Source organism: Haplochromis burtoni, unplaced genomic scaffold (assembly GCF_018398535.1).
Source record: "Haplochromis burtoni strain Fernald_Lab_line unplaced genomic scaffold, NCSU_Asbu1 Contig_313, whole genome shotgun sequence".
Lineage (NCBI taxonomy): Eukaryota > Metazoa > Chordata > Actinopteri > Cichliformes > Cichlidae > Haplochromis > Haplochromis burtoni.
This window is the reverse complement of record NW_024582674.1, coordinates 580,045-592,367: the sequence shown is the minus strand read 5'-3', so window position 1 is coordinate 592,367 and position 12,323 is coordinate 580,045. Positions and strand designations below refer to the sequence as shown.

Below are 12,323 nucleotides of genomic sequence, written 5' to 3'. Positions count from 1 at the left end.
GGGCTACCATGTGTCCTGTAAGGAGGGGGAGGCGGGGCTTCTCTGCCACCAGCCCTCAAGGACGTCTGGACCGGAACCGGAGGAGCTGAGGAGAGATCGACACAGGTGATCGACACAGGTGACTGTACTTCTGAAAACTGTCTAACAATCAAAAATAATTTGTTAAATTTTTATGAAGTTACAACAATTTCATAATAATTTTTAAAAGAAAAACGAAACCAAAGGTAAAAAATCTGAATATTTTCAGAACAAGTACGATTAAATAAATTCCATCACATGACGTCCAGAGTTGAACATGATTTGAACTCCCCTGAGGGTGAAAACCTCAGAATCTCTTCTTTTATTCCAGCATTTCCACCTTAAACCCGTCACTGCATCTAATTTAAACCCTGAGTGTCCACAGCTCGTGTGCTCAGATCACAGCAGCTGGTCTACCTGCTCCATGACTGACGAGCAGACACACCCACTTCATCACACACTCACTGTTGTAATTACACGTCAGCGAGGAGCTGACTTAATAATTGATCAACAAATCGATTTACTCTGCCTTACAGAAACCTGGTTGCAGCAGGATGATTATGTTAGTTTAAATGAATCAACACCCCCGAGTCATTCTAACTACCAGAAACCTCGAAGCACAGGCCGAGGGGGCGGTGTGGCAGCAATTTTTCACACCAGCCTATTAATCAACCAAAGACCCAGACAGACTTTAATTCATTTGAAAGCCTGATGCTCAGCCTCGTCCACCCCAGCTGTAAAACTCAGAAACCAGTCTTACTTGTTATCATCTATCGTCCACCTGGGCCTTACACAGAGTTTCTGTCTGATTTCTCAGACTTTATATCTAATTTAGTTCTGAGCTCAGATAAAAATAATTATTGTGGGTGATTTTAACATCCATGTAGATGCTAAAATGACAGCCTCAACATGGCATTTAGTCTGTTATTAGACTCAACTGGCTTCTCTCAAAATGTAAAAGAACCCACCCACCACTTTAATCACACTCTAGATCTTGTTTTAACATATGGCATAGAAACTGAACATTTAACAGCGTTTCCTGAAAACCCTCTCCTGTCTGATCATTTCCTGATAACATTTACATTTACAATAATTGATTACACAGCAGTGAAGAGTAGACTTTATCAAAGTAGATGTCTTTCTGAAAGCGCTGTAACTAAGTTTAAGAATATAATCCACCCACTGTTATCATCTCCAATGCCCTGTACCAACACAGAGCAGAGCAGCTATCTGAACGCTACCCCAACAGAGGTCGATTATCTTGTTAATAATTTCACCTCCTCACTACGTACGACTCTGGATACTGTAGCTCCTGTGAAAACTAAGGCCTCTAATCAGAAGTACCTGACTCCGTGGTATAATTCTCAAACACGTAGCCTAAAGCAGATGACTCGTAATCTGGAGAGGAAATGGCGTGTCACAAATTTAGAGGATCATCATTTAGCCTGGAGAAATAAAAAAATAAAACTAGACCTGTCTTAGCTAATTATAGGCCAGATAACACCAATGAGTTAAACTGCAGGAATGTCTACAGAACGCAAAACATTATTTTAAATAATTTTTTTTTATTAAAATGTGTTATATTTGTTAAAGCGTTCATGAAAATAAAATGAACATTTGCTCTTAAATTTCCCATAATGCACCCGGAGCACTATATCTTACTGCCTGTGTAACTTAAGGACATCACCTCTCACCTGCTCCTCTACCTGGCGGCTCTCTAACAGGGGGCGGTGGCCTGTTGGCACCCTGCTGGGAGGGTGTAGGTGACGCTGGAGGAGGTGGAGGGGCAGGGCCTCTGGAAGGGGTGTGGCCCCCTGGTGAGGGGGCGGGCCTCTTGTTGCTGAGTGAGTTGTGGCGCTGTGGCAGCTCGGGTGCTGCCTCTCCACCGCCACCAGCTGGGCCGTTAGTGATGCGGTATGGTGGAGGGGGCGGGGCCAGAGAGGAGGAGGACACGGGGTTTCCTCCCGAGGTAGGAGGGCGCCTGCTGTTGCTAGGAGATGGTGGGGGTTTGGAGGGCAGTGGAGGGGTGTTGTTGGGGGTGGGGGGAAGGGGCTTCTCTCTGTTGTAAGCGGAGGTGGGAGGGGAGGGGGCGTTACCTCTGCGACATAAGGGAGGGGGTGGAGGAGGGGCAGAGGAAGAGTGTTTCATGCCGGTGGAGGGGGATGAGGCTGTAGAGGAGGGGGAAGAGGGAGAAGGGGATGAAGACAGGTTGGGGAGGGAAGGACGCGGCATGCGAGATGTCTCCATGGGTGATGATGCCTGAGGGGAGGGGCTCTCTGCATCATCATGGCGATGGCTGGGAGGGCGGGGCGCAGCAGCCCGAGTGGAGGGAGAGCGACCGACGGCGCCATCTATGGAAAATATGGAAAGGTAACTTTACAAACATCTAAAACTTTATTAATACCCGTTTATTTTTATTTGTAAATTAAATAAAAATAAACAATAAAAATAAAAAATATCATTAAAATTTGACAAGATTTTTTATAAAAACAAACAAAAAAAATATGAAAACAAATAAAAACAATCTGAAATTGAAAAAATACAAAGTGACAAAGTAGCAAATGACCTCTCACCTCCGACTGGCCTTAGTTTGGGAACTCCGCCTGTGAACAGGCCTCCGATTGGTGCAGCACAACCAGATGGACTGCCTGCTCCGCTCCCATTGGCTCCTGCAGCAGCTGCTCCACCTCCTTTCGGCTCTGAGAACCACAACCATCGGACAGATGAGTGAGGGCTCCGCCTCCTGAGGGTGTGACATCACTGCTTTACACCGACACCACAGCTACGACACTACGATGACGTCACTGACGTGACGATGGGATGGATTAGTGCGCGAGGTAGGATGCAGGTGAGGTCAGGAGACTGCCACAGGTGAGATGAGGTGAGATGAAGTGAGACTTTAAGTTTAAGTGTTTTACGCTCCCACGCAGCTCCGATGACATCATCGCCAGCACAACAAACAGTCGAAAACACATCGATTATAACCTATTAGATCACAGTGACATCATCAGGGCTGCATCAGTCAGGAACAAACTGGAGACATTGTATCCGTCAGGTAGGGCGAAAGAGGAAGGAGTCACGTCACCACCATCAGACCAGACGTCATGATGACTGAAAACATGCTACAGGAAGTAGATGTAAAGTTGGTCTGAAGTGTGGCCACGCCCACCCGTGAGATAAAATGTCTTTATTTCACCTTTACCTGAAGGCTCATTCTGCTTCTAAAGTTAGCACCGCCCCTTTTCCATGCTCATGAAGCCAGTGGGTTAACGAGGCGATGTTAGAACAAATAAATTCACCTCCAATCCTGCAGTTCCTCTACCGTCCAGTAGAGGCAGCAGTGAGTCAGAGTTTGCATTGTTAGGGGCGGGGCCTGAGTGTAAACCTCTCAGACACTGAAAGGAAAGCCTACTGACTTCAAAGCGAGGAAACAGGAAGTGGAAATGCTAACTCGAGTTGTAGCTGGTCTGAGCACACGGGTACAGGAAGCAGAGCAACCCTTCAGCAGTGAAAGCAGCAGGATGACCGAGCTGTGCAGCCCTCGGCAGGCTTCATGCTGTAGAGGAAGGTCAGAGGTGTCTGCCGCCCACTTGTCCCGCTGCAGGTTAACAAGGTGTGTCTGCGTACGAGCTAAAAGCTAACTGATCCCGCTGCACGCTCTCAGTTTCACTCCTGAAACATCCACCCGCTGTGGACACGTTCTGGGTTTCTACTTTACAGTCGAGACAAAATTTCTTTGCACACAGCTGTCGTTATAAAAATGTTCTGGAGAGGTTTCAGTCTGGTTTTAAAGCTCTGTCCAAGGGTTTTCCCTCATAGTGGTTCAGGACTTTCTCTGCGAGCTTTGGCTATTTCACGTCTTCTTCAGTTCCCCTTACTTGTGGTGTTCCTCAGGGTTCCATATTGGGCCCAATTTACTCTATTTATATGCTGCCTCTAGCTAACTTTCACATAACGAATATAACACTTGATTGATACGCCGATGACACTCAGACTGATGAGAAGCTGCTCTGCTCCAGTAAAAGCCTTCATCAGTGTCTGGATGGCCTCTAACTTCCTAAATGTTTCGTAGCAATCGCAGCACTTTAACTCTCGCCTGCAGTCTTCAGCCTTTTATTAAGTCGCACGTTAAAAATTTGGCGGTTATATTTGACAATAACTTCACCTTTAAAATACAGATTAGCTCAGTTGTACAAACTGAGGCTTTTATCCAAGGTGGGATCATTTTTATCTTTTAGACAGTTGTAACTTCTCATATGTTGCAGTTAGTCGAACCTGCCTTGTAAGGCTGCAGTCGGTCCAGATTGCTGCAGCTCGTCTTCTGACACAAACTAAAAGACGTGAACATTTTCCCCGATGCTCGCCGTCTTCACTAGCTCCCTGTTCACATCAGAATTGATTTTAAAATTGTACTGTAGACTTAAAGCCCTGAACGGACAGGCTCCTGGGTGTTTAATCGGACCTCTTGCAGCCTTCTGCACCCTCTGGATCTCTTAGATCAAAGGATCTTTTGCTTTTAGCTGTACCCAGTTCGAGGCTGGTTCACGGAGGCGATCGAACGTTTGTGGTCGTGGCGCCTTAACTGTGGAATAATCTCCCCCCACACATCAGACAGGCTCCGACTGTCAATCTATGGTATTCACTGCCTTTTAATACACTTTGAGAGTTATTTGGTTTTTCTGTTCAGCACTTTGGTCAACGTTGCTGTTGGAGTTAAATGTGCTACATAAATAACAACGACAATGATCCTGCTGATCGGTGTGTGATAGGGCGGCTTTCAGTCGCCCGACAGAGTCTACGCAGGAAACGGCGAGCACGGCTTTCAATGACACGTTATAGAGTTTTAGAAACATTCCTGTTCTGCAAACCAGCATCAGGCCAGGACATCAGCTCCACCGACAAGTGAGCGCTCAGCCGTGTCGCGTACGTGCGGTCGCGAGTGCGTCGATGGTTTGGGATGAAACTGTGGGTGGCGTGGACGGCAGACATTTACAGAGCAGGAACACACACAGCAAAGCAGAAAGCATCATCAGGTCATCAGCAGCTGTGCAGGAAGCTGCAGCATCTGTTTCAACAGCCGCTCCGTCACCTGCCCACCGAGCCCGCACGCCACCGCCGTGGTGCAACTTTAACCTGAAGTCTGAACTCGGCGGAGAAAGGAAGAGAAGTTAGAGCAGAGACATGACGGAGGTTCAGGGTGAAGCCGACACAGACAGAACGGATCAGATGAGGAGAAACAGGAAAAGGTGGAACAGAAACAAACAGGAAGTCAGAGCCGGAGGGGACACGGCGTGTGTGTGTGGAGGTCAACTGTGAGCCCGATGACGGGCAGGAGTCACGGCCACTTTCAGAACCGCCCGTCAAACAGACGACGAGCCGTCTACAGACGGAGGAGCAGCAGCAGAGCGATCGCTCCTCCAGTCTTTCAGCTCATGCAGTGACGTCTGTTTCAGCCTGCTTCTACAAACTGACCGAGCGCGCGTCAGAGGCTGCTGCCGGCCGTCTCTGCCTGTACAGCTGAAGCTGTTCACACCTCGCCGCCACCGAGGGTGCGCAGAAGAAGAGTCGAAGCTCTGACGCTCTCTCCAATCCCAACACTGATACCAGATTAATCACCTGCGTCCGCGCTGTGACGTCACACTGACGACGAGCGTGTTTGTGGACCAGAGTGTGCCAGCTCCAGGAGGAACGGGGTTTCCTGCACAGGCTGGATCTTCAGGGGTGACCGCATATAAGCCCGAAGGACCCGGGTCACATTTAAACGCCGTCTGTGCGGCTGCTCCTGCTGGCCAGCAGCAGAAACACAAGCAGGTTCGATGAATTACCTGCGTGTTACCTGCCTGCGCTCACTTCCTGTTTCAACTCTGCTGAGCGTTTGTCCTGAAACATGTTTAAACTTTATTTTGGCAACTTTGGAAAACAGATCCCAGAACAGGAGTCTGTGGTGTTAATGCGCAGGGTCTGAACTAAAGCGCTAGCACTAACAAGTCACACACACGCGTGGCCCACGCCATGTTTACACACATCGCAGGCTGAAGCGTGAGCTCGTGACCGGGGCCGTATCAGGACCCCGTGCCCCCCCACAGGTTTAGTTATTCATCAGGATGAGTGTGAGGCGTGCTCCGCTGTGCAGGCAAGTTTAGGTCAGCTCTGATCTGACTGCGTCTGCTGGTCACATGGTTATGAGCGATCAGCTGATTTCAGACGCAGGAATCTAAAGGAAGCGCTCCGTAGCTGAGCTTAGCACCCCCAGGACCCCGTCGGGGGGGGGGGAAAACTTCAGCTGATCTGCTGACCATCAGGTCAGCTGACCTCAGCGGGTCTGGCCCCGTCTGCCCCTCTCCCTCGGTGGACAGGAAACACAGCGGCTATTTCAGGCTGCGCTCGGCCTCCTGCACGCTGACTCCAGTACCAGAGAAGATGGCGTTCTTACTCTCCAGCGACAGCGTGGGGCTCTTATCTCCGACCGTCTTCTTCTGCTCCTCAGACGGCGCCCCCTGCTGTTTGGGCAGGCTCTGCTGCTGGTGTAGGTACTGGTATAAGCGAATGTATGGGTGCTCTGTGGGGGTTGTTTGGCTCTTTGGTGTCTGAGTCTTACTGTCGAGCAGCGGGGCGCTGCGGTCGTTTACCACCGCCACCTTCTTCAGCTTGGCGCCTTTGCAGATGTCCGAAAGCAGCGCGCCACGACCTTTGGCCTCCTCCTTGCTCAGCTTCGGGGGGCTGGTATTGGCCTTTTGAGAGATGGAGGTGGAGTTAAATAACCAGACTGTGACATGCTGCAAGTCTTCTCAGGCTCACAGGTTATGAATGAGAGAAAGCTCACCTGGCTGAAGGTGGGGGGAGGCGGGGGTCCCCCAGGTGGAGGAGGAGGTGGAGGAGGGATGGGCATCCTGCAGCTGATACAACACACACCTGATCACCTGAAACACAGACACACAATCCGATCAATACCTTTCTGACGATGCTGTTCTTCTTTGTCTGCTCGTTCACACTACAAATAAAATGCGACAGCAAACGCGCTCTAGTGTGAACGCTCAAAGCAGCATGCGCAAAAGAAGACGTCACACACAACGCGCTCCGTTTAGACCAAACAAACAGTATGTTTGACTGTTTCTGACTTTACGTTTCCCAGTTTTGCTTTAAGTTATAAAGTTATCTTGTTATTTACATTTGTCCTAATAATGATCCTTGTTGCTGTTTTAGAGGAGCGCTGCTTCTAGCTGCAGATTTCTGTCAGTCTGCAGATTATACAGAACAAATAAAATGTTCACGTTTCTCCAACGTTGTTCCCAACAGTTTCGCCGGATGGACAGGAAGCGTTCGCGATGTCTTCTCCGGCGCTGAAAATCGGCGCCTGTCTTGTGTCAGTGACGTGAAAGACGGATTTCATGCGACATGACCATCAAACAGCAGTCGCAGATATGTGTCGGATTCAGCACCACATACGAAAGTGACCCAGGTCGGATTTGAAAATATCGGATTTGCGCCGTTCACACTGTCAGACCGTGATCGGATATGGGTCGCACAGGGTCAGAAACGTCAGATTTGATGCGCTTTCGCCTGCAGTGTGAACGCAGCCTATGTGTCAGAGGTGAGCGGCTGCTCCTGTGACGGAGGCCTGAACCCTGAGGCTTCCATCTGGATTCACCTGGTGGCTTAAACCAGTTTTCTGTTGGTCAAACCTGAACTATTGAACAGCTTCTCTGCCTCCACTGGACCCCACCAGCCCGGGTCCGGGGGCGGGGGGGTTGGCTCCGGACTAACCGGCCCGGGTCTCTCTAGGATGCTGGGCTAACGATTCATCCTCCTCACCGCGCTCCCCTCCAGCTGTGTGCACAGTGACCAACATCTATCCGTGCAATCCTCCCCCCGCAGAGGCTGATCAGTATGCGGAGTTAGCTCCATCGCGAGCCCAATCTGCTAGCTCAGCGTTAGCATGCGCGTTAGCTTTGCGCACATTCGGACAGGTGAGGTGAATAAACGGTACCTGTGAGCGTCACCGCGTCTCTGTGGCCTAGCTCATGCTTCTCTCGGTTCGCTGGCTGCTTTCTCACTCCCGGAATCTCCGCCGTGAGGACCGTAACTCCGCCGTTAGCCTCAGCTCTGCAGAGATTTCTTTATTTTTCTCTACAAGAACACGTGACCTGCTGCTGCACCTGCGCATGCTCACTAAAATAACGGCATTCTGCCATTCTTATTACACAATTACAAGTTTAAACCCATTTCTCTTTAATAAAGACAAATGAGCGCATTTATAAGATTAGTGCTATTTTATTTCCGTATATTTCCCCCTTTTTTAAAAAAAAAAATCTGATGTTCAGATGTTCACTGGGAGTGAGCAGGATGGAAATGAGTCCATCGGGGATTCAGACCATCTCAGAGGGGCTGAGATGGTCTGAGCATGTGCAGAGGAGGGAGGATGAAGCTGAAGCTGGAGCTGCCAGGCAGGAGAAGAAAAGGACCTCAGAGGACGTGGATGTAGTGAAGGAGGACATGCAGAGGGTTAGAGGAGAAGGAGAAGCAGAGATTCGTTTTGATCTCTTTTAACATGAAGTTCTCGAAATCAAATGTTGTCTTGATCACGAGCGTTCAATCAGAATATTATGAGTTTATAATATCAAATAAAATTTATATCAAGTAAATTTTTAAAGAATCTCAAAAACAGCAATCATTTTCTCTATTCATAAAACACATTTAAACGTCTTTTTAAATTCTTTCGGGTAAAGACTCTTGACCCTTTGTAAAAATGTAAAAGTTTAAATGTAATACACCAGTTTGTACACTCTGTTCTCACTCGACTCCATGTTTTACCTGAATGACCTGAAGTGGCTCCTCCCCCTCTGCGTCAGGATTAGTTAAACCTGAAAAAATACGTTTTTAATGTTTAGTATTTTGTTTCTTTCGAAGGCAAAAAAGAAGATGTTTACTTTATAATAAACTTGTTAGTTATCGTAGCTAAATTTTATTTTCACAAATGCAAATACAGTAACAAAAAGCCTAATTTTAAACATTACTATAATGATGTTTTATGTTACATAAAATTGATTCGTGGATCACTTAACAAAAAGGCTGTGAAAACTATTACTATTTGTAGTAATTACAAATTATTTGAATGTATGTAATTCTTTGTATTACACCCCTGGCATATGTTCATTCTGTTCTGGTTGTATACATGTTCTGTATACTGTTTCTCAATAAAGTTTAATAATTTTAAAAAAAACTGTTAATGTTTAAACCTTTTTATTTCATGGGTGCTTTTCAGATTTCACCGCTGAGCGTCGCTGTCTTCAACACGATGATTGGCTTAACTGCCTGTAGCGTCACTGTCAGAGAGCCAATCAGCTCCCGGGTGGGAGCGCGGATATTTGAAAACAGAGATGGCGGCGGTGCGAGCGTAAGTCTGAAAATATTTAATATATTGTGATCAATCTCATCAATAAATGTTTGTTTCCACTCCAGAAACCTTTTCACACGTGAACCGTGGGTCACGCGACGGTTTTCTGCCTCGCGTGATGAAATAAAACATTGAAAATCTGAAGTTTATTAGCTGTTAGCAGCTGAAGCTAACGGTCTGCGTCACCGAGGGTTCAGTATTGACGTTTGTTCGTTTGTTCGTTTGCTGTCAGCGTGCTTCGGCGTTGTGATCCGGCCCTGCTGGAGCCCCGCGGAGAACCGGAGCCGGACTGCGACCAGGCGGCGCGGATGGTGCTCTTCCTTACGGTCTGTGGCAGAAAATAGTCCGCCTACACCTCACAACACATCAGAGTCCTCGCAAAACGCACAAAACCCTGACCTCTGACCCCCACTGAGGGAATAGTTAAACCGTAAACAATGAAATGGAGAGCAGACCCTGAGTTGGCTCAGTCGCAAGTTTTCAAGTTTCTCACCTGAGTGAGGCCAGCCTATCAGAGCGGACTTCAATCAGTGTTCATACTAGAGATGGCACGATACCACTTTTTTATGTCCGATACCGATATCATAAATTTGGATATCTGCCGATACCAATATGAATCCGATATAGCGTGTTTTTAATCAATAAAAGTTTTTTTAATATCTTGCTGCTTTTTGTATAAGTTCATACTCAAGTTAAAAACAAACAAACACTAAAGCTATTCTGTTATACCTGCATGTAAAAAACACACTGCACCCAAAACATTTCATAGTTCACCAAAACTGATCAATCTAATAAACTTAAACCTGCTCCATCCTCCCTATTCTGGTATTTTAAAGAGTACTTAGCAGAAATATTAAGCAACTAATAGGGCTCTAAAACTCCCAGCAAAAAAAAAAAAAAAATAAGGAACCACCCTCCACCTCATGATGCTTAATCGACGTAATCAACTTTAATTTGATGCAGTGTGGAAAAAAAATACACAGAAATCAATTATTTTTCAAGAACAATTAAATGGATTCAACATCTTTCTTCAACAGAACTGCAGATTGAACAGATGGTATCTTTCCAAAGGAAAAAGTACTACAGCTTACTAGGGTATATTAGACTTAACAGTTACTACAGTAATGGACTTCTATACATTTACATCAGATTAAAACTTTGGGTGTAAGATTCAGATAATTATTTATTAAAAGCTCGACATTTTAAATGAGAATAAGAAACAAAAGTATGTCTTTGTGCCCCCTTTTCCCTGTTCATGCCCTATCGGCCCCCCTGGCTAAACTTTGCTAGATCCGCCCCTGCACAGTTACAGCCGTCAGCTACGTAGAAAAAGATCCTGGTGTAGAAATTAATATTAAATACATTCTAACAACAGCTTATCAAGCTTAAACGTGCTGCTGTTGTTCAGCCGCTGGTTTCCTCTTTCTGGGCCAAAAACAAACAAGAGAGACGATCAGCTGATCATTGATCAGTTTCATGATTAAGTAGCAGCAGCAGAGAGAGAGAGAGAGAGAGGCAGTCGCTCCATACATCGGTTGTTAAGCTTAACGCGGGAATGCTTTACAAACATTCAGAGATGAACTTACACACTTGCTTTACTTCTCTCTGGGATCACTTCCTCGGAGATGAAATGCTGGTTGGCGAGGCTGCAAATACACACAGCCGCTCTATCACGTGACCACACTGCTCCGACGTGCTACGGTTATGAGCCGAGTTACGCCGTGTTGCAAGTTTTGTGAGGTGCCTTTTTTGATATTTAAAGGATCGTATTACATTTTTTATTTCTCTCCGATATCCGATCCAGTAATTGACGTCAGTATCGGACCGATACGTAATATCGGATCGGTCCATCTCTAGTTCATACCAGAGACAGCTGATACTCACACACGCAGTTACTGAGCCGTTTCCTCTGTGTGTGTGTGTGTGTGTGTGTGTGTGTGTGTGTGTGTGTGTGTGTGTGTAACACGTCACCGTGCTACAGCCATCCCTGCAACGTTAGAATAAAGTAGAGGAGGTGTTCAGCAGCTCCAGGCTGACAGCAGAAACAGACTGGGGTCTGATGAAAATCACCACAAATACAGGAAGTGCAGCTACGAGGCTGAGAAACGTCAATAAGGAGGACGCTGGCGGAAGGCTTTGCTTTGTCTGTTCTCATTAAAATGGCTGCCGTGTTACATGACTCACAGGCAGCAGTGTGGAGCGTGCCAGTGGTTCAGTGAGCTGAGCTTCAGTCAGTCTTCTTCCTCATGCTCAGGATCCAGATGTTTTGGTGTGTTTGATAAAGTCCACAGTGCTAACAGAACACACACACTGTGAGTGTGTGTTTATGGAATATGTTTCGTATACCTGTGCTCCTGTGAGTGAGTATGAACACTGAGCCCCGTCAGTGTGTCACCCTCATGTTTCTATGATGTTGTTTTATTGTTTATTTTAAGTTGGCTCTAATTTCTGTGTGACATCATCTCTTTTATGTTGTATTTACTACAATCAGCTGACAGATCAAAACAGTCCCTGAAATCGTCCTGTCACGTGTGTTCAGGACCGCCGTCGCATGCAGAAGGTTCTGTGGCGTCAGCTGTTTGTCCTCGACTCCATGATGTCACTGCTGGAAGGACTGGAGTCTGCCCAGCAACTGATGGCACAGTCCTGCCCCCCCCAACCAGGTACACACACTGTGGTGCTGTCTCACCTGGAAAGAACACAAAGAAAGTGACTTACTGTGTGTGTGTGTGTGTGTGTGTGTGTGTGTGTGTGTGTGTGTGTGTGTGTGTGTGTGTGTCAGAGGGTGGGGCTCGGGGCAGGTGGAAGGCACTGAAGGTGGAGAGCAGGTCAGGGGTGGAGGAGACCGAGGCGCTGCTCAGATCTCTGCAGGACAGAATCCAACAGATCCACGACAGACGACACACACTCA

At 47.1% G+C, this 12,323-nt stretch overlaps 2 protein-coding genes across 3 annotated transcripts in view; one reads left to right on the top strand and one right to left on the bottom strand.

The window, feature by feature from the left end:
* Nucleotides 1–8,234, bottom strand: LOC102305570 (WAS/WASL-interacting protein family member 2; the record flags this gene model as incomplete). Its single annotated transcript, XM_014329722.2, is given in 6 exon segments — nucleotides 1–85; nucleotides 1,713–2,369; nucleotides 2,592–2,717; nucleotides 6,452–6,749; nucleotides 6,842–6,938; nucleotides 8,006–8,234. Coding segments are annotated over 5 exon segments (1,232 nt in total), but the record flags the coding sequence as incomplete, so codon positions are not given.
* Nucleotides 8,235–9,298: 1,064 nt separating this feature from the next.
* The window catches only part of si:dkey-225f5.4, a 10,782-nt gene continuing 7,757 nt past the window's right edge, over nucleotides 9,299–12,323 (top strand). The window contains exons 1-4 of one of the 2 annotated variants that reach the window (XM_005948691.3): nucleotides 9,307–9,412; nucleotides 9,645–9,738; nucleotides 11,952–12,075; nucleotides 12,195–12,323. The exon at nucleotides 12,195–12,323 is cut by the window's right edge and continues 29 nt beyond it. In XM_005948691.3, coding sequence (XP_005948753.1) covers nucleotides 9,396–9,412; nucleotides 9,645–9,738; nucleotides 11,952–12,075; nucleotides 12,195–12,323 — 364 coding nt within the window. In that variant the 5' untranslated portion in view covers nucleotides 9,307–9,395. Of the gene's footprint in view, nucleotides 9,413–9,644; nucleotides 9,739–11,951; nucleotides 12,076–12,194 lie in introns of both variants that reach the window. The other variant, XM_042228233.1, reaches the window with a different exon arrangement.